General features: G+C 40.8%; 2 protein-coding genes across 6 annotated transcripts in view; both read right to left on the reverse strand.

Annotated features, from left to right (window-relative positions):
* Positions 1–290: 290 nt before the first annotated feature.
* LOC108670022 (inhibin beta chain) lies at positions 291–25,473 on the reverse strand. The gene is made up of 3 exons (XM_018157466.2): positions 25,058–25,473; positions 5,226–5,458; positions 291–1,953 (listed from the first exon to the last, which is right to left on the reverse strand). The coding sequence occupies exons 1-3, from the start codon at positions 25,440–25,442 to the stop codon at positions 1,324–1,326; spliced, it is 1,248 nt and encodes a 415-aa protein (XP_018012955.1). The 5' UTR covers positions 25,443–25,473; the 3' UTR covers positions 291–1,323.
* The window catches only part of LOC108670020 (glycogen synthase kinase-3 beta), a 31,498-nt gene continuing 23,067 nt past the window's right edge, over positions 17,975–26,405 (reverse strand). For all 5 annotated transcript variants that reach the window (XM_018157464.2, XM_018157465.2, XM_047882197.1 and 2 more), the window contains 2 exons: positions 21,829–22,015; positions 17,975–21,703 (listed from right to left, as the gene is read on the reverse strand). In XM_018157464.2, the coding sequence (XP_018012953.1) occupies positions 21,546–21,703; positions 21,829–22,015 (345 nt within the window). In that variant the 3' untranslated portion in view covers positions 17,975–21,545. The remainder of the gene's footprint in view (positions 21,704–21,828; positions 22,016–26,405) is intronic.

Consider the following 26,405-nt stretch of genomic DNA (forward strand, 5'->3'; position numbering starts at 1 on the left):
TAAACTTTTGAATTTGAATGCTTGCCTTAGAACGACTAGGCCACAGCTAGTCTTTAGTAGGTATTGAATTCATTCAAGTTTCTTCTGGACTAACGTTGGTTAACTGACCGAAACCATTTTTCTAACTTGCACATTCAATTTTTTTTGCTTATCGCTGATTGTTCATTTATCAAACCTTCAATATAAAGAAGAAGTTCCAGAGAAGTTGATTACTGTAAAAAATTTGCCAGACTCCACGCTGTACTGATAACTCCTCAGTTACATAGGTACGCAAATTTTTTTTTTTTGGAAATCACCCGTTTCAATCTAATTAAAGTCAAAATAAAGGCGTAGTTGATCAAATGATCTATGATATAATTGGCTTAAAATTTACATGTCCGCACAGAATGCACACTCAAAATGCGAAAAAAATTCTGGTAAAGCCAAAAAACACCATGAAATTAAAATAACTAACTCATATTTTTAGAAAAGAAAGTCTACAAAGTCATATCCTGGAAACGGATGAATAATATGTAGAATTCTGAAGGAATTGGCAGTAGTAAACATGATTAATGTTTATCATCAAAGATTTTCTTCAAAATCAGTCAATCAAAACAGACAGGAACGTTTCAAGTTTGCATGAAGCAAGCACGAGTTAGAAACTAATAATAGCGCTGAAGTAGGTTATTACTGCAAGCATACTTATAAACCAATTCAGTTAACACCACTCGTTACCAATTTGCCTGCACAAATCACTTTTTATTTTCAGGACATAAGCCTAGAGCAGTCGCATAAAATTAGGTAGGGCGTATTAGGGTTTGCACAGCAATTTCTAATGAAATGGCTGATGCCAAAACGCGTTACTTGACTGCGTTAAATAAGATTCTGAGTTTCGTTTAGGGCATTATTCGAGATCTGGGCCAACATGCAACTGAATACAATCTCATGAACTTTCTTCACTTCAATATATTTAATAGAAGACCTAATCTTTGGCTTGATGAATCAATTCCAGTAAATCGTTAGGAATTCAATTTGAGAAGATAACGGCACAATATCCTTAAGTTTTATAGTCACCGATCTCATCGTCTGCAAAATTGAATGACATTTACTCCCGAAATTCGGAAAATTTTTGAAATAAATTTGGCTGTAATAAAAACTTAAAATTTCGTGGAACCGAATTTCCAATTAATCAAAGTAGCAACGTCACCAGAGGTGAATAGAAAAGACATGAATAATTTGTACTGGAATTCTATTTAACAACGCAGAAGCATCTATGAATAACTTAAAGATATGATCACAGATTGGACTAATTCGACAGGTCTTCTATATATACGAGGTCACAGCCTATGCGCACCCACACTCTTCTACAACCATGCGCGGCACATCCCTTTTAATGATACTCTTATTCTCGTCGATGTATATGAGAGTCATGGGAGAGAAGCGTGTCGGCGCGCAACATTGAGAAATTGCGCCTGGCTCCCGGACACGCCGCGCCTCTTCCATGACATGTGCGTACGCGGTGTGCAAGCTGTCCGCAGTCTGATACATGCTATCACAAGACCCACGACAAAAATTGGCATGGTACCCCTTAGGAGCCAGTATCCAATCATCCCAATTTAATTCACTAAAAGACACATAAAATTCTTCTTTACAACAATGCTCAGTGTTCCTTTCGCATTGCAATGCACGACGAGCTAGACGTCTCGTCGGAGACGGCTTCGTTTTGATAACAAGAACTGGCCTGTAAGCGGCATCTAGTCCTCTTGAGTCGGGCTTGTTTGCTCCTTTAAATTTATAATTATTGAATAGTACTGCTTCGATGTGGCCGCTGCAGCTGCTGCAGTCGACCAGAAGTCTCAGTGGCTCGCCAGGCTGAGCGAACCAGTGGCTGGCGGCACTAGTGATGTTGATGCGCTGCCAGCCAGGCTCCGACAGGGAGATGAGCTGCGAGCCGACCATGTGGTTAGGGTTGCGCTGCACATATAGGGTAATTATTAGGGTTATGCTGCACAAACAGGGAAATTATTATGGTTATTTCGTGCCAAATAGGGTAATTGTTAGAATTTTGCGAAAAAAGGCTAATTATTACGGTTATCCTGCGCGAATCGGGTATTTATTAGAGTTATGTTACAGAAAAAGGATAATTGTTATGATTGTGTTGCGGAAGTAGGGTAATTATTTGGGTTATGCAGAGAAAAGTGAAATTGTTGGGTTATGCTAAGGAAATAGGTAATTATAAAAGTTATGCTGAAGAAAAAGGATAATTGTTAGGTTTATGTTGCGAAAATAGGGTAATTATTAGGGTTATGCTGCGGAAAAAGGGTAATTGTTAGGATTGTGTTGCGGAAGTAGGGTAATTATTAGGGTAATGCTGAGGTTTGTAAGTGACGAAGGGTGGCTAGGTATTGTGTTTGTATTGAGTGTTTCGTGGTTCGGTTTCACACCAGGAATAATACGTTGTGTGAGTGAGTGTGTGCAAGGTCTATGATACGTTGTACAAGCTGTGTCCATTTTTCCAAGTATGCTTTTTTTCTTTTTCTTCTAGTGTTAGGTCTGGCGTTGAGGGTACTCGGTGATTTTCTGCCTGTGAGGTTGGATCTGGAGTTTCCTAGATTCGGGTGGTTTGCGTTTAGATCGGCAACGAGGTACACTGGGTGCGGTCTTTTGAGGAGGGTGTGAAAGTCTATGAATTAAGTTTAGGTAACCGGTTCGAGGGGGAATGAACGTTGTTCCAATAGTAATAGGTCCTTGTAGGGTGTCTATTATTACGGCCAGCATTTCGGAGTGGAAGTTATGGTGCAGCAGGTAGGGAATGTGGCTTTTGATTGCGATGGCGGCACCTGTGTGTAGAGCATTGTCTTTGTTGCTAGTGTATGAATGGTGGTTAAAGATTTTCAAGTGGGCGTCGTTAGTGAGGGAGTGGTCGTTCAGTAAGACAAAATCAGGGTTAATGTTGTTGTAGATTTTGGATAGCGCAAATTTTTTGATGGTCCAGATTTAAACGTTGTGTTGGGTAATTTTTATTGAGCGTTGTGGTGTCATGTCGGAGTTGGATATTTTGCAGTGGACGATTCTGTTTTCTTGTAGGTGGATGTTGGGATTTTATGATGGTACCGTAGTGTGACGGCTCATGGCGTCGAAAGCGTCGTGGGGGATTATGTTGATATGAGGTCTCTCTAGGATAAGTTTGTCACGTTTCAGTAGGTCGAAAGCTAGGACTGAGTCTCTTCTTCTATCGAGAGCTTTAGACCGAGGATTTTCTCTTTCAATTCTCCAATTAACCAAATGTTAGAATAGAATAGAATTGAATAGAATAGAATAGAAGTGTCGGCACTGAAGAAATAGGCCCATGGCCTGTTGCCAATTCAGAAATTTTTCGTAAATTGATTCACAAGGGATCCGGCCTTTGGAACCCGATCTTTCCATAACTGACAATTGATTGAGATAGCTGCTGAACTTATTGCTTGGTCCGTAATTTGATAGGCATTTTAAGACTGAACAAATGCTCCTGCATAGCTTCGTCTAGTACTCTATTCTGTTCTTGAAGGCAGACGTTCATACTCGGAGCGTCAACGATGCTATCAGGGAGGCTGTTCCACATGTCGGTGACTCGAAGCGAGCGTTGCGATGTGCTGCTGGAATTAGGGTGAGGTCTTGGTCGCTTATGAAAAGTTTGATCTGAATATGTTTTTTGAGTCCGGGTGCGGTGATATGGTTATGTCATAATAGTTTTTATCGCTCATTTTCAGCTTTTAGCGTCTCGGTTGTCGTCGTGGGTTATTGTTTGTGGATGTAGACTGTAGAGTTTCTCTTGAGTCGTCTGTGCCGTCTGCATTCTGTTGAGTTAGACTAAGTGAGGATCTTCTAGTCATTGTCGGCAAGTCGTTTTATGAAGTCGGCAAGTCGTTTTTTAATTTATGAAGTCGTTTCTGATCATAAAGTCGGTGTTGTCTTCGTGTGGTTAGTTCTTGTCGTGGTTGTAAAAAAATTTAAAGATTTTTACGGAAACTCAGTTGTAGAAACTAGCGTCGATTTTGTAATTTGCTTATAAAGATTCGGAGAGTATTGAGCCAAACCCCTCCTGACTGGCGAGGCTGGCTATGTGAGCTTCTAGGATGAGTGCCGTGAGTGTGATCTGTATGGAGTTATTGAGGATGATGTTTTGTTGGGGTATGTTCGTTTGCTTGATTGTGTGTTTGGCGATCTCGACATACGTATTTTTTGCAATTCTTGGTAATGCATTTTTTTCTGTTTGTTTAGAATTATTTTTTTTTCTTACGACAAGTGATCTATGGTCGAGGCCGCAAGGTGATACGGATGTTGAACATGGCAAAATCTTCGTTTAGGATAAGTTGGGCGATTATTGTCAGTTGTTAGTATTTTGATGACGTGGGTGTAATCCTTGATTTTAACTATTTCGTATATATGGCTCATGTTATATAGTCGCGTTATTTAGTCCTTGAATTCGGTCGGGGTTTGTCTGCCAATATCTCTGTCGAGCTGTCTTGCAAATGTTGTGCGTTTTGACCTTAGGTGTGGTCGTGTGGAGGGATGATTGGTGCCAAGTTAATTTTCTCGAATGCGTCAGTTGCTTTCTTGGATGTCAGTCGGTCTATTGCTAAAATGTCGTCAGTAACGGCGTAAAAAACTGTGGAGGTGTCAGTTAGCCGGATGAATGGAGCGTTTAGGTCTTTAAATGTGGTCTGGAAGATTTGTGAACGGTCAGTAGCGAGTCTAGGGTTGATTAGCTCGAGTTGAATTCTGTAGGTGAGTGGTCTCCAGCGAGTGAGTTTGGTTGATGGCGGCTGAGTGGCATATTTGGGACAAGATGAAGTTGAATATTGATGATTTTTAGTCAAAGTTGGCAGTCTTGGCCGAGAGGAAGGAGGGTCAGAGCCTCGAACTCCCAGGGGCAAGCCCTGGGAGCCCGGCACCCAGACCCCTCCTCGGTCATGAGGGAGGAATAAAACGCATGCAAGGTCTATGGTGGGTGGGGTACCAAAGCAAATGTATAAACAAATAAATGAATAAATAGTGGTAAATAAGACAAGTCACAAATCCTCTTGGACGGAATTTACATTTACAGGAGGTTGGATCCGATCTTTAGGCACAGGGTAGATTACGCAAGCACTACTCAACAAAGTGATTACGTGGTAACTATGAAATATTCTTTCCATAACAAACGTACTAGAAACTCAAGCCTGATGGCAACTGGAAATTGAAAATCTCTTTGCTGAGAAACCTACCACTGCACTGGGTGGGTCAGGGGGCACTCTAAAGACCCAGAGATACGTCCGAGCACCATTCACGCTGGGGTGCTGATGGTGCCGTTCGAGGTGGCGCCCGTGGTGGTGCGCACCGTGGCGACCGTGAAGGCTCCTCACGAACACCCATAGGATTGCTTCTGTCACCTCCAGAGCGTCCATGTCCACCTCGCTTTGCGTGAACTCCAGCAGCGTGTGGTTGTTGAACAGAGCGCCTGCGATCGTTAACTGGCGTGAGTCATGGTTGCTCGGTGTTTATAAGTTGCTACATGCACTTATCATGTATTGTTTTATACTATTTAATCAAATTAATAAAAACCAGTAGGGTATGCTGTAAAGAGAATAGCAGCAAGGTTACATTTGCTAGAAAGTGAACGGCGATAGTGAGATAAATAAATAATAGTTAGAAATCACTTTAAATAAAAGCAGACGATTGCGATCCCTTGGCTTCCCTATATGCTTTCCGCGTTCAGCTCAGCGATGAAGAAAAAATATGACAGTGATAGTCTTTTATTTGAAGACCGCATAAAATTTAGAACGATTCTTGTGGGAATGCAAAATATGAGAGTTTGAATTATGCGAAACCAAGCATCACACTTGAATAATACAAAACGAGCCTCGCTTATTAAAACATTTGCAATCAGTTTTTCCGTGTGTTTTGTGGCAGTTGTGCCAGAACGCTCTCAGTTCTGAGCATGCACAGAATTTGCATTAATGCTGTTATTTTTACCAGATTTAAGATACCCGCAGTGTTTTTGTCCTTTCTTGTACTTCTCGTTCCCGTTAGAATCTTACTTCTCGTTGAATTTGCGCATTTCTTTCACGTCTAACTTTGTATTTTATTTTTGGTGTCCTGTCTTCTCCTTATTCAGATCCCCTCAAGATAATTTGAAGGTGAGCCAGTTTTAAAACATCTTTATTCGTTATTCTTCTTGCCGGCGTATACGTGTATTATGTATATTCTCTTTCATGATAGACTCGCACCTTGTTAGATTTTATTTAAAAAAACTGTAATTTGTTTTTGTTACAGTTTTTACAGTATTGTTATATAATATCAAGCATCGTTTTTTTCGTCATTTTGTCTTTGAAAGATGCAATTACATTAGCGACAGAATTATTCAGCGCAATCAGAGTAATCACTGATTGAAAAAAGTGCAATGTGGTTAGCGGTAACAACGCTTAATTACACTGCAAAACTTAATGCATCGTTTCTACATGTATTACATGCGTAGTTTCTACGTGCTTAGTGTTTCTTATGAACACTACGTCGCTTGAAAACATTACATGGTCGAAATTTAAAGGAATCAGCTATGTAGAAGTTACATAAATTCCCATGACAACCATTTTTGGATGTACGAGCGAAAATGATAGATAACAAACGAGAGACAATTAATAAAATGTTTAATTTCTAAATCAACTATCAAAAAATTTGTACTACTACAAACCGATTAAATTATTCAACATTTGTCCTATTTTCTGCCATTTACGTCAACGAAATGAACGGAGATTGACTGGACAGTCTTTTGATTTTCACGCATCTTAGCTGTTTTTAGCGCATTTTCTCATTTAGAGAAAAAAGGCGCTATTGTGCTCGTCATGTCCGTCTCTCTGTCCGTCCGTCTGTCAGTCCGTCCGTCTGTCTGTCCGTCTGTCTCTCCGTCTGTCTGTCCGTCTGTCCGTCTGTCCTTCCGTGACTTCACGTTTTCGTCGACGAGAAAATGCGCTCTCTGTCACTCATACACTGCAGTGAGTATTGAGTTATATTTTTTCTTCAGATTGTCTTATTCCAGTTTCCATGTAGGATTTCCACGCTAAGCTGACAGGCCAGCCACAAGGATGACCGTTGGGCCTGAAAGCTGGTTAAATTTTCCAAGCCTGAATTAAGCTACTATAAGTTATCAGTGTTAAAGCAGTGACTCTAATCAATGGAAAATGAACGCGCTTTGCATGACACATACCTTTTCGATCCGGCAAGAAAAGCGAACATTTTCTCTTCATGTCGTTATAGTTGTGAGACATTTTTACATTTGAGAAACATTTTGACTTATTTTATGTATAATAAAATGATTTGCTCGTTTCTTTGTTTTGCTTCTATTCCTAGAATTGCATAGATATCATATGTAATATAACATTTAAGAGCGTGTTGATGACTATTATGTAATCAGATCATAATCATATATCTGAGCGGGATAAAATATTGGTTACTATACGAGCTTAAGCTGGTCACTTCCCTCCAGCATGCAAAAAAGATGTACGTATATTTCAGTAATTGATGCAGGTTCTTTTTAAAATTAATATAATTGTTTTTTAGTAATGCACGTGTAATTACTAGCAATCATTGGTTTGGAGTCCACGTTAATTTGCGTCTGCTGCAGACGGCGGCTTCTAAGCGACTGTTGATATGTTTCTAAGTGACCGCGCATTTGACACTCAAAACTACTTGTGCTGGTCAGTGTTAATCAAATTGGGATTCTCTTTCAGGTCACTTTCGGTCTTATGTGAATTATTCGGCAGCGATCTGAAATAATTTGAAAGTGATCTGAAGTAGTAAATAGTTCACTGTGTGGATTATTTACTACATTGCGTCAGTTCTATCATTAATATTCTCGATTTGAACTTGTTCTTCGCTTTGAACTACCGTATGTGTGCAAGAAGAGTGGATAAAAGATAGAAGGTAATTAATGGAAAAAGCCATAATGCAAATTTCTCGCTCACATTTTAATACCTCATAATCACATCTCATTATTTAGTATTTTACAGACAGATTAAAACCAATACAGCCAGATAAACAGTTATTAATTTCTTCGCTCCTTTAATGCAGCGATGAACATCCATCCTTAAGTGTAGAGCTGGACTAGCCTAAACCAGCTGCTCGGTGCGTTACTGGGCGAACGGCGCAAAGCGAAACTAGTTGCGGTCGCTGCGACCATAGAGCGGTCTGACTACTCAAGCCTTGTGTACCAGCTGCCTACAAAATTAAATGCTTCTATTTTTTGTGAGGGCTTGGCGTTGCGGTGATGGTCGCCCAGATGCAGTTGCCCTCCCCGTCTGCTACCCTGGCAGCAAGAGACTACGCCCTAGTCTAGCTCGTTCCCACCCTGTCATGGCACTCGCTCATGTCGCGCCACTACAACGATGCCATGTGCACCGAATTCTCAATGCATATAATGCTTCCTATGCTGCCTCAATAATTCGTGCAATTGCTTCTTAAATCAAAGTGATAGTCCTTCAAATAATTTACTTAGGCTCTCTATGGCTAGCTCGCTTATACCTTGCAAGAAGAACGTCAAGTTTGGCCCGGAGCCTTGCATGCAAATGATGGCGGCATAGCTGCTGAGTCTGGGACTGATTTATTGTTTGCGCTTTGATATTGATCTTAAAAATTGATGAATTGGCTGTCTCAATAGCAGTCGTAAATGCAGCTGCTGTCAGCTGCAAACTGTTCTAATGTCTGAAAATGCATTTGTACGAACCGGAGAGTGATTTATTAATTTTTTATGAGATTTTGTCTAGAAAGCACCTTGCCCAGGTTTGATGAATGATAAAATAATGCAGAAACTTACTAAAATACCTCTATTTTATGGATAAAGTAATATTATACAAATATTGAGGCGAGTTCAATTATGTATTGGCAGCAGGTGAATCACGGTATACACACAAAATATTGATTTGAACTTGTTTGTTGCGAACTGTACTTTATATCATTTAAATTACGTTAGGAAATCCTGCATAAAATTGTTAGTGTATTATAAAATTTTCCATTTTTTGCATTCATGAAACGGATATTTCGAAGCATGCGTTTTTGACTTCCAAAGAAAATTTTTGTTTTAGTTTTTCTCAAAACTTGGATCGCATAAAACATTGAATGTGTGTACGGAGATCGGCAACCGGTAAGGCTGTCGAGTTTTCAAAAAAATCCTGATTCAAATTCCATGTAGGTGTTTGGATTTAAGAAGAGACAGATGGCTGTGTGAATTTTTTTTTTATTTTCTTGCCAGTGAAGACCAATTTTTAGTATTGGCGATTAACCAAAATTTTCAGTGCGAGCAATGCCGGCTCGGTATAGAGGAATTATTTCATAACAGGAACACACAATTCTCGACTAGATTTCAATCCCTGTTCGCCTCAGCAGACAAATTATTTTTCGAAACGAAAATCGGAAGAATGGTATTGCCTGTGACGATATGAAGAATGTTATTGTCAGTTTAATGTATTGCATTATTTCTAACTAAAAACGCCCATGAAAACGTCGCTCACCGCGAAGAAGTAGTATGAGTGAAGCCCTTCCGAGCCTTTCATCGGCGAAGAATAAGAAGAGAATAAAGTCTGGGAGAAAGTGAATATATTAGAGGGAATAAACGCTAGGAAACATGGCAGACGACTTATGAAGACCGCCACCCACGCACCGCGTCGCGTGCTCTATGGCAGGCGCCAGGCGAGACCATCTCACCTAGCGCTGCCAAATCTAGGCTTCATTTGCCTGTCGTCAACCAGGACCATTTTTTTTATTTCTGGATGCAGTAAAGATCCTTAAAATTTCAATTTAAGGAAACCCAATTGGGATGTAATAAAATATTTATTTTCAACTTTTTTTCCATACTTTTGGAATAAACTTCGTCTACATGCCAATTTTGCTATTTCATCAACAGCGCAACAAGTATTTTTGAACATTTGGGCAAGTCGACAAGTTGAGCAGTGAAATAGCAACCATGCATCTCTGCGACTCACTGTGTCACTGGTAAGCAATACAATGCATAGTCCTTGGTACGGTGAGGGCATTCTTGTTACCATGGATTCAGCTACGTAAAAAAAGGCCATGTGAGTATATAAGATTAACGCAAAAATTAGTTAGGAAATACCGTAACTTATTTCACTCTGAGAGAAATTTGATGTGCGCGAGACGAACCTGCTTAATTTATCTTCAAGTGAATTCTGGACGAATCAATCACTTCAACATAATGCTCCATTATTATATTTTATAGAGTTTCCTATGTTCTAAAATGCATTAAAAAGAAAACTTTGAATTCATTAGGTTGTCGCTTGCCTGGAATTACAGAAAATTTTCACATTCTCGTATTTTTGTTTCATAATCGAACTGCGAAATGAAATGAAATGAAATGGGATCTTGTTATACAGTCTAACACTCTAACTCATTCTGTTGAGGCGTCAATCGCGTAAAATATGTCTCCAAAATATTTTCTCGAAGATTTATGGCACATGAACGTTAAAGTATAATATGGTATGCTCGTATAACATTAATAATGCCGAATTAATTGATTTTCAATGAATAGATGCACAGAAATTAAATCCAATTTTTTTTCCTCGAATCACATGGAGAATTTTAGCAATAGCTTAGAAATGTTCGATGTTTCGCTTTGATGCTAGCCCGGGAATGAACTGTGGTCGTGTTCATGCTGAACTATCAACTTCCTTGGCCGCGTATTCGACTTGTTCAACGTCCGTGCGGAGCGTGACTTGCAGCTTCCCGGATACCATGGAACTTCAAGAGGAATGCTCTTCTTACAATTCATGTAAATCTAATTTTTAAAATATGACGTTATAACTGCCTATAGTATTTATAGAATTAATATAACATTATTATATTGCTTCTGTAAGGTATACACGTGAAGCGAAGAGGCACAAAAACAGAGCTTAGACACCGCTTTTCAAATCATTAATTCATGTGAATCTCATAACAAACGTGAGTTTCTGTCGATAACTAATAAACTTTTACCTATTTATTCTCTATTCATGGTAGAAATTTCCCTATCACATAAGCTCGTAGTTTCCATTGTCAAGTGAGACATCCAGACTGCTCTCCATTTCCGTGTTTTCTGCTTTTATCGCGTGCGCAAGGTCCGGAAGGCGGGCTCATGTATACGATACAAGCCTTAAACTTTCACGGCATAAATGGAGCGGCCGCTCAAGTTAAGTTTCCTGAAATGACACAACTTAATTTTTTCCGAAGTATCATTATTTTTCCGAAATATTTTCGAAGAGAAAAGATCGGTAACAGAGTAAGACATTTTTTATTGCTCATGTACGAAGCTAATTATATTTTTACTGTGTATTGTCTATGAATTGATGGCCACATTTATTGGGCATTAATAATTTTATACTGCCCAATATGTTGTTGTATTAATTTTTTCAAGCGTTGGTGGCGGGAAATGTATATTGTAATGGAGTTTCCGCTAGCCTGTTTTCTTTTGGCCTGCGAGCATTCAGGATCTCTGGTCGTATCTATTTTTTTTAATTTCATGAGTCGTCATGTTCTATTTTGCGGTATGTAAATGAACTGTTGACTGCGAGAATTATCATAATATGCAAATCCTGCCAAACGGAAATAGCGTCGACCATTTGTCCATCCTCATTCAAGACATCGACAGGCGGGCGCCGCCAGTGGCAGAGATTGTGAATGGCAAGATTTTAGTTTATGGAGCGACGCTTCGTGACCAAACCAGCGACGACGACGACGAAGAAGAAGGGCGGTGCCGCGACCACCCTTCGTCTGAGCGCCAAGGAAGGATGCACTGACGACAGCAACGCCACGTGTGCACACGCAACGCTCCTAAAAGAGTCATCATCAGCCTGATCTGCTCGATCTCAGCTTCACTTGCTCAAGCAACTTTCTAGGTCAGACACAATTAGTAGATATCCTCTTTTGACGGCTTTGTCAGGTCCATAACTGGAATTGTCACGGACGCTGCCGGGTAAACAGTCGTCGTAAGAAATTTAGGCAGACATTCGCAGCGAGAAGTTTTGTGGCAGTGGATGCTTGCCGCGCCTGTAAAGTTTCTATTGCGACCGGTGAGCCAAAATTAGAATGATCTGAATCACGTTTAGTATGAATGGTACCATTTATTTTATAAGTCCATTCCGTCTCGAAATTTATATCATCTACTAGGCTTGGTATGACCGCATGAGTTAGCTTGATATCAACCAGCAATTTACGGGTCGGAAAATTTCTGCAATGCAACAACTTTTGGCACAATCAGCGGGTTCTCTACGATGCAATGAAACGATACGCAAGACGAACGCAAACAGGCACGCGTCACGGATAACTAACAAACAAAATCTGTCATTACATGCTCACCGTGCCAATTTTTTTTCCATCCAAAAAAATATTTCCTGCTTTCCTTTTTTTGATTTCTTTTAGGAAAAATACGATTTGTTCTAAACATTCGAGCTGTACTAAAAAGAAGTAGGAAAAGTTTGTTCGTGTGGTGCGGGCAAAGGCAACGATCATGTGTGAAGCGTCTAGACTAAAATCTCTTCGTTCTTCACCTTTTCCAAGTCGACAAGAGATGTTGGCAATAAAGTGCCATCACTCCATGTGGTCTGTCGCCATACAAGCGAAGAATTTCAAAGGACTTGCTGGGAGTGGTGTCTTTTTGGTTTTTCCTTCTACTTTTCACAAATTTCTTTTTCATATGTGCCCCGCGACGGAGATAAAATATATTCATGCGAGTGGAAAGATGTGATTCTTGTCTTCCCATAGTTTAAATATTAGGAGTGGCTCGACCATGGGTAAAAACAACAATGACAATCAACCTTACCAACAAAACCAAGAAATTTCAGTATCTCTGACACACGTCTCCACTTTGCAAAGCATGGCGAATTGATGTCATCCATAGGCCACAAGTCAAGCCATACTCCGAAAATGGAATTCGCCCAGCCTTGTCTCTTTACTTGGCGAATTTAAGGATGTTTTCTTGAAGTCACTTGGCCAATTATTCGTTATGGTTGCGCAAGTGTCTTATCGCCCGCTAGGGAAACGCCTAGCAAAGAATGCTCAGGGCAGAAAAGTCATGGGTCGCTCTAGCAATTTTGCATGCAGCCCAACGAATCCCCCTGAATCTGTTGTTACTTTGCTTGAGCTTGCAAGCTGATAAGTTTGCACGAAAATTCTGAACTGAAGAATAAAAACAAAGCATCAGCGGCAAAACTCCTTAAAATGACAACATCGTTGACGTTGTGAGGAGCGCCTGAGAATCCATTCTCTTCATGCGCTGTCCATTCAGCCTGACCTAAGGCTTAGCATAAGTAAATATGCAATTCTTTCAGATAACAGCCACTCCCTGCAGAAATTTTCGATCTGTCTGCAAGAATTGCACTGCGAGTTGCTAAGTTTTCAGACGACTTGATTCCATGCTATTGCTGACATGAATTTCTGTCAGATTTTCCTTTAAATATTAACATGTCTCCTTTTAATTAGAATTGATTAATATTCATCTCTCACCGGTGGAAAATAGTAAACGAAGGACTCACTATTTGTCTGTTACGTAGACCTTTTTTCAACTCGAATAGTTAGATTACAGTAATCCCTTAGCTCTACGTGTTACGTTACACTCATATACATCGGCCGCGATAGGTGAAATCCGCGATGGGGATTGACTGATAGTACAGACGACGTTATTTTTGAGTTTATATTGTAATTGTTTGGTAATATTTTAATGTTTAAGTGGTAACAGACCCTTCCTACATCTGCCGATCGACTTCTTCAGAAAGCCTCTAACAAGCGACGATTCAAGAATGATTCTGCTCGTGAATATTTCTTGAAATCATCACTCGCCGTCATCACATGCATCACTCGCCGCGTTAGGCCAAGAGCGATACAGCCAGGGATGATTGTTCACAAAAAAGATAAGCAGCATAGTTCAGGCGAGTCTCGTCATTGAAGCGCCATTATTAGTGCCTGTATTGCATAGGTGTAGTTTTATATAGAGAACGTGGCAGTTAGGCTAGGTTTTGTTAGGTGCTGAATTACGAGCGGTATTGCTGTCTCGCAACAGCGAAAACTAGGCATTTTAGGAAGTTTTTTTCGCATGGCGCAGCTTGAATATTTTGGAGACACGCTCGTTATTTTAAACCTAACATGAACACTTGAATTTAGTATGAAAACACTTTCATTTTTCAGTAATAATTCAAAACGGAAAAATTTGCGAATAAAAAGAATTGAAGGTAGCTGCGAAATAATATAATTTTAAAATTTTAGAAATCATAATGTTTTAACTTGCCATGTTTCGATAAGGACTTCTAGGCAATGTGATGGCGTTAAAAAATGAACACATAGAACTCCTCTGGAGGAAAAAATTCGCTCAATCTTATTCTGAAATGTTTAGTTAATGTCATGTTAAAGTACTAAGTAATGTTTTGTTGGAAATATACCGTTGAAGTGGCAGGTTAACTCGATCTAAGCCCTGTGTCACTTAAGTACGAGTAAATCACAAGGAAATGCAGCGTAAATCATTCCCGAGTAATTGAAGGAGCGTGTCAATTATTTTATCTCTAAATATGAGAGAGATGCCAAGGATTAAAGATTATTGGTGAGTGGAATTATTTTAATATGAATATAATATCATTAAAATTTCGTTTTTGGAGGGCCTTTTCTTTTTCTATGTATATAACTGGAGAAACCTTCAATGGGAAATTCCGTCCGACTAATGCTTATTTCTTCAGTAGAGACTACAGCTAGGAGAATGCAGGAGAATTACAGAAACAATCTTTGAGTTTGAAGAAATTTTTAATCTTTGAGTTTGTTAGAATTAACTATCTTGAATTTTTGAATGTGCTGTTGTGCTATTACATGATAACGTCGCAAATTCTGTTGACAAAATGGAGTGCACATCGAATGAACTGCCACGCTGGTGGCATTGTGTGTAACGTTCCGTGGCATTGGGATTATAGTCCCCCTTTTCTTAAATGAACATATTAATGGCAACTTGAATCTTATTTTTTTTTTTTTGTAACCATTGGTGGCCCAGTGGTTACAGTTCAGAGTACCAGGATTGGAGCAGAGAGGCGCGGGTTTGATCCCAGATCTGTGCGCCAGTTTCTGGTCAGAATCGGCGAGGAGGCCGGGCGGTTAAAGCACAGCAGAATTATAGCAGCGAGTTGCGAGTTCGAGACCGCAACAAGCTGTGAATGATCTGCCATGTTAAGAATCGGCGACAGGCCTACGGCCTAATAAACGCTGAAACCGCAATTAGTATTACATTATTATTATTATTTATAAAAATCACTCTAAACATTATATGTTGTTCGCTACAGTTATTTTAATCCAATTCAAAACATTTCAACATGCAAGCACGCTATCTTGTCCATCCTCATTAACGCAGCGCAAAAAAATTACCCCAAATGCGGTGCCTTATTGTTACTGGATCGAGAGTTTGACGGACGACGCGTGCTTGCCTTGCCAGTCCGTCGTCTGGCGTCTGCATGAGGCAATATAAGGCAGTTGCGGCATGGGTCCCCTCGGGCTAGGGGCGTTGTCTGAAATTCGCCGAGGAGGGGTTGCAACAGGCTAATCAAAATATATATTAGGCGAATACAAATGAATACAGGAAAAATGTATAGTAAAATGTCGTTCTATGGCGCCATTGTGATAAACATGACGCGTATAACGAGATGAAGAAAACTTGAAAGTAAGTATTGGTATTCGAAGATTGGCAGATGTTAAAACATTCGCATTCATTTATAGTCGTAGGCTTTGTTGGCATGTAACTGCTGTGTCGGCTTGAAGCTCTTGTCACACAGTGGAAGCGTTTGTCGTGTTTAGTGTCTATCTCATGTTCGTTCGATACTATTTACTGAAGTCTCTATAATAATTCGGAGCTGAAATCTACATAAGAAGTCCTAATTGCAGTCTACATAATAATCTGTTGGAACGATAATATATTATTAAATCGCCTCAGAATTTTTTTCTCTTTAATGATCAAAATTTTTTTTCTCTTAAATGATTTCTCTTAAAAGATTTGATCAAAAGGCCAGTCTAGCCAAGAAAAGTACAAGAATCGGCGACAGGCCTATCCAGGCCTATTCTTAAATGCCGAAGATACTATACTATACTATACTATACTATACTATACTATACTATACTATACTATACTATACTATACTATACTATATGACAAAATTTCAGTACCATTGAATTGAATGAGAGCAAGTGACCGGCATTTACTTAAATCGTTTACTCACAGTTAACGAAAACAATGAGCATGGAGGGATTCTAGATAATAACAAAACAGATTCAATTGGTGATCTGCATTCGATGTTAATATTATTTATCGATAATTTTTTTCATTCATGAACGGCACCTGTATAATTGTGAAGCTTAACAGAGATGAGCAACATTGGACAGTTGAATTTATTCATCAGTGGTCACTAATGGTCCAGTATCAATTCTAATCCAAACTGACATCAAACCCCAACCAATCGATAGCAATTTTCTCTCTAATGCTGATTCTATAACAAGATGTCTGAAGTAAAATTAAATTCCCAAGAAGTATAATAGACATCATGTAGGCCAACATTTTTATTATAAATTAAGGTCAAAGGAAAGAGTGAGTCTACGTGAGTCTCAGAATGAGTCTGGCACTCGCGGCACTCCGCGGCACTCGCACCACTCCGCGGCACTCGCACCACTCCGCGGCACTCGCAGCACTCAGCAGCGCTGAAGTAATATATGCATCACTCGTGGTAATTCACATCCGCGCAGTTACCGTGGTAACATGCTTAGGGAAAAAATTTTTTTTCTTATTCTAGAAAAAATGCATTATGATCGTTTTAATTCTAATTAACCAGTGGCAAAAAAGCAAAATTTTTGATAGATATCCATTATTAATTCTATCGTTGTTCCCCCTGCGTTGCGAAAACAAACTACGAACTTGGAGGCCATCCATTTAACTTGTCTATTTGTTATGCAATTCACCAGCCAGGTTTAAAGGCTCTGTCGTCGTTGATAATTTTGGCTAAATTTAAATAAAGAGTAAATTGGTCCTCAGAATACCCGACAGAATTACTCGTCCTTCTTGTTTTCCCACTGTTTAAGTGGGAAAAAAGTCCCCCCCCCCAAAAGTTATTTTATGTTCGCGAGCTGACGATGCAATTCTCAGGAGCAATTCTTACGAGTGTTCACCTCTAATTACACTTAATTAATTTCCTAGCATCCGATTATGGATCTATGTGCGGAGGGTTATAAGTATTTCTTGATCAACTTTCTGACCTATCAACTTCTAGTACGTTCTACTTCGATTCAGTTTACATTTCCTCTCTACCGCGAGTCCAGTTCATTCATGCCAGCCTCTGTGTTTGGCCATTCGGTACCACGAGAGCAGAAGCGTGACAACTTCAATAATTCATGAACATTCGACGAGATGGTGCCTTTCTATTCGATAATTTTAGACCACTAACACAAATATTCTTCAAGTATAACGCCATCAAAAATGTGTCCACTAATTACTCTTTTTTCATAACTCAACATGCACAAGAATATATAAGCAATACACTTCAATCGAGTTCCCCATTATCTCCAGGTAATGCATCACGAGTTCCATCCAGCTGTTACGGTAGACAAGCAAAATTAAGACTCCTAACTCACTGCCCTACTTCCAAATTGCTAAATGAAATGTCAACTAATGGGAGCAAAATTTTCAAAGTCTTCGGTAACCCGCCGCTAGCTGAAGCGGCAGGATCGGTTACGACTGGAGTGGACGGCCTCATTAGACCAGCATACTGGTAGTGGAAGAGTAAAATCAGCTTCTGGCAAAGTAGCTAATTTATAGAAATGGCTACGAAGCGTAATTCTGAATAGATCCACCACGTGCACAACTTACCGGCACAACCTCCGCAACGGGCAAAGGAGACGACGCGAAGGCATTTAACTGGATCCAGTCTTAAAAGTAACACGGCGGCGAAGAAGTAGGCCTCGGGAATCAAGGGTAAGAAGGCAGTCACGAGGGCAATATTTAATTTATAGTCGACAAAAGAGGGTAGCAGGAAAATCTGGTCCACAACTGAACTCACACCAGCAGAAGTACTGAGACGACCCTACGGATCGTAAGCCTTAGCGTACATGTTATCGAGAGGTAGGTGGGTGACTCAGCAAATCCAATTCAACAATTCTCTAAAATACCGATGAAAGTAAGCAAAAAACATGACCATAATTATCTCAAGAAATGAAATCGACGAGAGTTGAGCCTAATTTACAGGAGGCGAGCGCTAAAATGGCTATATGGATAAAATGGTGCCAACACACACGCTTGCGACGCACAACATTCGGGGAGAGACGCGCACGTATCAACTGCTCCTGAGTACGCACTGTCAAATATATGGCCCAGTCTACATAGCTTTGAAGTTACAACGGCTAATACCAAGGGTACAAGATTTCCGTTAGAGTGACGGGATCTTTATATTTATAGGCAAAGGAAGTTCAGATAAAACTATAACAATTTTAATTGGTCAATTAAACAGTATGACAAATATCTGACCATACAAGACGTTACGTCATGGTACTTTCCATCATTACATTGATAATCAGTTCCTTGCAACCGCCCTGCATAACGCTTGCCACTAAACTTCACTCATGATACAAATAAAAACACGATCCACGTGGAGCATTCGACCGCGTCCGTGACACTAATGTTCAGATAATTAAATGTATGCGTAGTGCAATATTTTTAGTCGAATCACAATTTATTAGTATATATGCAAAATGCTATCTCGATAAGTAATACAAGTGAAACGTCAATAGTTAATGTAAAGAAACATCAAGTCCGAGAGCAAAGCCACTGCTGTTTTTTGTCCAAGAAGACTGAGTTGCAACACGCCAAAGCAAGACGACAATTGAGGCTTGGGCTCATCTCAGCGTCGTACGAGGACACGACCATCCATCGCCATTCTATACATAGAAGACCAATCGGCAAGGTTTTCTAGTGGTTCCAGCGTAATAAATCAAAACATTAGTTACAGTGTGCACAACGTCCGAAAATTAAGTTGACTGAAATAAAGGAACCAAGAGAGAGGGAACTTGTGAAGGAGCCGCGTCCTCATACGTCACAACTTCGATTCGTATCCCAATGAGCGATCGCTGTGCTGACGAGATAATAGAGACCTCGAGCCTGCTATCTCCTCACGAGACTTGGGTACAGCGCCTGGTACACAGATGCCATTGTACAACCTTAACTACCCTAAATAAATTCACGCAAACAACAAAAAACATTGGGACAACCGTTGTACAACGCAGACCACAACATAGTCAGAGCAACCATAGATAGAGCGCCGGCTTCAAACCAACTACTCCGACGCAAGGCTCTGTCTACGGCATCAAAAGAACAACAGGGTTCAAAAGCTCTCACTCCGTTATTATGTACGTTAATTCCAATGATCTTTCTCGATAGCTCTCATTACACTAGGGACAACTTAGCTAAAGTACTCATACTAGAGGTGTAACGCACAAAGGCCAGCAAAGCTTAGTGTCTCAAGTATGCGCAGGTTCACGTCTAACTAAGTTATTGCCAAGCGGTACTTCTACACAGTGTTAGACACTATCGAGCTCTCGCCCAACATATCCACCATATGGATAAACAAGGAGTACACTCCCTAGCAAATATGGCCTTCAGGTTCAAGCTTTATACAGAGAAAAAAGTGCATAAATTTATTATGAGCAAAGAAATCGCATTTGTTCATTGTAACAGTCATGAATACAGCAGCTTTGTAAGATTCACAAGCGTGTTCATCACATAGATGAGGAGAGTTTAGAGGTAAGAGCTGAAGAGCCAAGCAAGTCAGACTAAAAGAGGGGGCGTAAACAACATATAATGTTTAGGAAGTGGAAAGAGTGAAAGTCCTACTTCAATGGCTTCATAATAAATGACACAGCAGTCTTAAGCAGCCCAGGTAAGTCAAGATAAGAGAGAAACAGGAGTTACGGAACTCGCTCTCACGACAGAGGAAAGCAAGAGCATCGGAAGCAAGGCAACTTCGGGAGGCACCCAGGGCACCATCTGACGAACGCAGCGACTTTTGAAGCGCAAAGCAACACAAGATGCGCCGAGTCGAGTAACTTTAGAAGAGAAGATCTACATCGTGAGTAGAGGTTCTTGCTGTGTGAAGATAAAATGCTGCGTGCAGCATCGCAAAAAGAATGGGCTGCCGAGGGGTGCTCATGTGACCAGCTGCTCAAGCGGGCATGGCACGAGGTAAGGTCTCTAAATTGGCTGCACTCAAGCCTTAGTATTCATGAGAGCACATCATATATACACGCTCGTTTACAATGCACGTTTACAAAGCATGTTATGCGCAAGGGTACAGGAGACCTTCTGTTAACAGCTACGCTCAAATACACGTTAGGCTACTTGAAGATCACAACTAATGACCTAATTGTAAATTAGAGAGTAAAAAATTATATATACGGGGTGAGAAATGATCATATAATTCATCAGAAATACACTGAACCCAATAGAAGCTAAATAGATTGTAAGTTAGAGTAGAGAATATGCCAGAGTTAACGGCAGGAAAGGCAACAGATATCTGCAGCTCAAACACAGTTAACAAATCTCCGGGTGACTGAACCAAAATATGACTACAGAGAACAATGCAAATGGCTGAGCATTATTTGCAGAGCTGCTACAGCACGCAGACATGATCAAGTGGTATTTACATTTACTATACAACTTCATCCTGAACACAAACAGTATAATAAATTCGAGAAGCTGGTAGAGGCGTTCTAAGTAGATTCTACGTCCGCACTCGGAGGCCTGCGTATCGCCACACAAATGGCTGTCTTTAGGCCACCATCTCTCGGCAGCATGCGCCAACTCCCTGAGCACTGGTTCATACAGTGCACAAATATTCGCCACTTCTCATTAGTCATATAGCATTGCACACTAGAAACTCAAGCTTCGAGTTGTCAACAACTTAACCCATGCTTGACAATAACGAGCCTCGGCAACAACTAATAATTTTTCATCTAATTCATTAAGCTTAAGAATTTTACAAACTTCGTGTCCTTTGAATTCAATGAATTGGCGACACGCAGCATCAACGGATTGGTAAACCAAATTAAAGAGGGAGGAAATTTCACGCCGCAATGAGGCAGGAATACTTCAACGAGGACCAGGGGAGCCACACGAGCGCGGTGGCAATGAGTGAGACCTGCAAGCTGCAGCACAAGTTATGGGCTATGCTAACGACATCGACACTCTAACGGGGGTAACATACATCATCACTACACAACGCTCGTCAGTTCAACTGCTCACCTACTTGCCCATGCTAAAAGAACTAAAAATAAAACACGTGCCTCATCTTCCCGCGTATTGACTACGAGCAATCCCTCTACCAAGCGGGCTTCCAAGTTTACATCACACACGTGACTTTGCAGTGTCGTCGAACCTAACCGAGCGTCGGTCGCGACAATTTGAGTTAAAAACAAAAAAAATATTCACAAAAGGGATAGATATTTTAATACAAAAGAACTATTATTCATTAAAAGAATGTGAGGCAACCAGGCCATTGAGACGCTCGCTACTCGGCGCCCGCAGCTGTAGCAGTGTTGGCGCTCGCCACGCTGCCGCCCGCAGCTCCCGAGGACGTCTCCGTACCAACGGCGCCGCTGTTGCCGCCCTCTGACTGGTAATGGCTCGGGATCAGCTTGCTTGCCAGCTCCGGCTGTATCTTCAGCTCTGCACAACACACGGCACAATGAGTTAACAACAACGGCGATAGCTCCGGTCAATGATAATGTGTACAACACAAACCAGATATTAATAAATAAGCACACATTAAGAAAGAAAATGTTCCACCTCACCCATTTCTGTGAAGTTGAAGAGGGGAGGCAGCTGCCTGTTGTTGGGTAGTCTGGTGTTAGGCTCGCGCAGCTCATCAAAGAAGCGATGCGTGCAGGCCTGGAGAGGAGAGATGCGAGCGCTGGGCGTGTACTCTAGCAGCCGCGACACCAGGTTGATGGCGTCCTCGGGCGTGCGTTGGCGGAACACCTGCAAACAAAACGTCACATTATTTTCATATTTGTTAACAAATTCATCATAGTCGACGACTCAAATTTGCATGCGATTACATTTAAAAGAAATGATTTCCCCAAAATAGAACTACTTTAATTTTAGTGACAGCCCAACGTTGCAAAATATTGTCATTTTAACGCTGTCCCAATTCAGAATGCTGAGAACGCGAATTGCTTTCATTCCTTCCAATGCAGAAAACTCACTCTGTATAAATTTTTTCACGGAATTATTCAAGATTAGCAATGCAAGTGAAGATATATAAAAATGCCAACTAAATACACTAAGTCTGCCTTAAATTAAGAATCTGGCCCGCGAAACGAGCAAAACGTCGGCCAGTAAGCAACAAGTGTGCTATTATTATATTTCACCACATACTTTCAATGTACCATAAATTGAATGATAATGAATTTTAGGGAGCAGCCTTAGCATTTCTTTCATGCAAGATGAAATTACCTAACACGCGTGCTGTGAACGTAGAGATAGGCAAGATCCATAGCATCATTACGAAACACCACATTCACATCAACGTTTAATCTCTCTATGCCGATTCCCTCAACAGGTTCTACGCGGAAAATATTTTTTTCATAGACCGCTATAAGCATTCGAGTGTAGCACTAAAACAAACATTAATGAGATCTAACAATCATAATTACCATTAATTAAATAAAAGTTTGCTATTTCGCAACGTCTCAAACTCCAAATCCCCAATACTGATGCAAGAATCAGCTCCATTCACGCGGGCGCATCAGCATGCGTTTCACGCAACGTTCCTTGGACATTCAAACTCCTAGTCGAGAAGCATGCGACGCGCTTCCAGTCAACAGGAAATGGAAAATGCATCTTTCATCAATCCAATAACGCTGCTTCGAGCTAGAGACTAATTAACCAATTAACCAGTATACAAATTTTCTAATTTACTTCATCTACTGACCATGAGCTAAATTTGAGCCCCAAGTCCGGTTAAGCTAACTGTGGTCCCTAAATGGTGGTTTCAAGTACACGAGTCACTATTTCGACACATCCGATTTTTTCTTGCCTCCTGTAGTACATATTAAAAGCACGAAAATACTCTTATAAATAACAGATTCTTCGCCCATAATGTTATCGTTAGAAACTGCTGACAATAGAGCGTGGAACTACACATAATAAACGCAGTGCTAGTTATTGTGGGATTAAGTGGCGGTGTTCATCAATGCCGTGTACGCCACCGCGAGACTCACTCGTGCAGCAGTGCGGCATTACAGACGCCGATGAACACCATTGAATTAATCATTCAGCAGTCGTCCTCAGAGCTGCCGCACCAAGACGACAAAGAATAATATCTGATCACAAGCATCGTGTTTGCATCCAAGAAACAAAACCGATAAAGTCATGGCTTAAATAGTAGGCAAAGCAGCAGCTACAGCTCTACAACAGGCACATCAGCTGCAGTTGCTCTAGCAGCATCACACTAGGCACAGCATATACTATACTATACTATACTATACTATACTATACTATACTATACTATACTATACTATACTATACTATACTATACTATACTATACTAAATGCGCTCATCTATGTCAAAAAGGGTGGCTGCAAAACGAGCTTTGCTCCTTTAAGCAAATTACATAATCGCAATCGCGTTGGGAGGTTCCACAATCGTACAATTCCACAGGTGTTAAATAAATGATTTCACTCCAGTAATGTAAGCATTTAAATGAAGGTAATTGGCTCAAATTTTCTTAAATTTGAACTTACTTCATATATTTATTTATAAAACGGAATAGAACACGATCGAGTTCATTTAATGGGAGATGTGAGAATGATGACCCGGTATATCACAACAAATAATTACTATAGGGGGCATGTCCTGCGGTTCCCTGGGATGAGCAATACGCTTCGAACATTAGTGAAATAACCAATGCATGTAAATACTTGGATGAATGAGGAATTTGAGACACAACTTAATAATTACAAACTAGTAAGCGTTTAATTGTTCAATGCACTCAGCCCTAAATACTAATGGGATATTGGTAATGTAGATGTGGGTTATTCAATGATATTGCACGGCAGTTTGACGATATTTCACGTCTGTTTAATGAAATTTCACGGCAGCTCAATGATATAGCACGGCAGTTTGACGATATTTCACGGTAGCTCAATGATATAGCACGACAGTTTGACGATATTTCACGGTAGCTCAATGATATAGCACGGCAGTTTGACGATATTTCACGGCAGCTCAATGATATAGCACGGCAGTTTGACGATATTTCACGGCAGCTCTATGATATAGCACGGCAGTTTGACGATATTTCACGGCAGTTTGATGAAATTTCACGGCAGCTCTATGATATTGCACGGCAGTTTGACGATATTTCACGGCTGTTTGATGAAATTTCACGGCAGCTCAATGATATTGCACGGCAGTTTGACAATATTTCACTGCAGGTTAATGATATTTCATGGCAGCTCAATTATAATTCACGGCAGTTTAACGATATTTCACGGCAGTTTAATAATGTAGCACAATTTTTCTTTATGATTATTCGAGGTCTTACCCGTCCGAGCATGAAAAACATGCGTAATGACTGTTTCCTTTAAACGTAGAAGAAATAAGCCAAGTATTCCCTAAAATTTCAGGTTACTAGAAGTTTTGGTAACGGATTATATTTCCTAAACGATCATAGAATTTAATATGCGTGTCGCCATGAAATGAACAAATCTTTCATGCTAATTATTTAATTTGATTTTTAAAATTAGATTTAATTTTCACGCCATACGCATGACTGAATAAAATTTCTATAGTTCATCGTAAATAAAAGAGACTTTCTGCAGTAAATAATATGTCATTTTCATGTAGATAATTTACAAAACGAAAAAGCCAAACAGATAAAATTTGTAAACACAATTGGAATCAGGAAATAAAATAACCATCAAAATAAAATGCACGAGGCACGTTAGATATACAAAATGAATAAAATTCAAAATCGCGCCCGAAAATCATAAAGTTCATCGATGTCAGTTACTCACCCGGGGAGGCGAAGGTAATTATTTCAGAAGTAACGGGCAAGACATCATCTTCATCTTGCAGGTTTTCACTACTCAATTGGTTAGTAACAGGCTGGTCTCCAGACCGCTGGAGCGTTTCCAGCAGCACCTGCCTGGGAACGTCCAGCGAAACATTCGGCCTGTGCTGCAGTCTTAGCTTATTTAGTAACTGTGTTTTGATAGCAGTTAATCGCAACGCGTGCATATCAGCAGGCATTAAAGACACTGGAGGCTGTGAACGATGGAAACATTGAGGACACGGAGCCTCGGTAGCTGTCCTTACATCGCTTTCTGTTTGATCGGCACAGACGCCCACCACTGCCACTAGTAGCAAGTAAGCAGCCGTCTTGCTGCTGCTAGCCATCATCAGGAGGTGGCATTGCTGAACATCAAGCTACTACAGCCGCTCCGGCCGAACTGACGGCAGACGAGCGCTAGACGGCCGAACCCGGTGCCAGAAAAGCAGGCTCTCGACCCGGCCATGGCATCGTCGACCCGCCTCATCCTTCCTGCCTTCCACCCGCGCTCTCCCGCCGCCTCACATCCTTCCTGCCTTCCACCCGCGCTCTCCCGCCGCCTCACATCCTTCCTGCCTTCCACCCGCGCTCTCTCGCTATGGAATGAAAGCATTTGAATGACAGCATTTGAATGACAGCATTTGAATGATGACAGCATTTGAATGACAGCATTTGAATGACAGCATTTGAATGACAGCATTTGAATGACAGCATTTGAATGACAGCATTTGAATGACAGCATTTGAGCTGTCTCTTATACACATCTAGATGTGTATAAGAGACAGGCACCACACCAGGCACAGCAGCAGCTGCAGTCGCTGTAGCAGCAACACACCAGGCACAGCAGCAGCTGCAGTCGCTGTAGCAGCATGTCTTGGCGTCCGCCCAACTCACGAACGTCGGGCCGTACGAACGTCAGAACTGCTGCCGCCGCCGCCGCCAGAACGCGATGACGTGGGCGGGGCGGGCCGGGCAATAGCACACGTCACGGCAGGAAATTATACCAGCTAGCTTCCTCAACATTACAATAATATGATCTCCTGTGTCACTTATATTAGCAGTTAAATGCACGGATATTAAATGAAATAACTGTAAGAGCGTAGCACGACTGGAAAAAAGCTAGCGTGTTCTTTGCTTTCTCCAACGTAGGTTTCGCCAATTCAGAACCGAGAATAGTGCTCATTGAAGAACTGAACATTTTTATCCTGCCAACAATGGCAATTACCGTAGGGGAGTAGTTCCCACCCACACTCATCTGTTAATCGATCACTTTTGGCAGATTGAAAAGCTCACGCCTTCAGAAAACATGTCCA

Source organism: Hyalella azteca, unplaced genomic scaffold (genome assembly GCF_000764305.2).
Source record: "Hyalella azteca isolate HAZT.00-mixed unplaced genomic scaffold, Hazt_2.0.2 contig1314, whole genome shotgun sequence".
NCBI lineage: Eukaryota > Metazoa > Arthropoda > Malacostraca > Amphipoda > Hyalellidae > Hyalella > Hyalella azteca.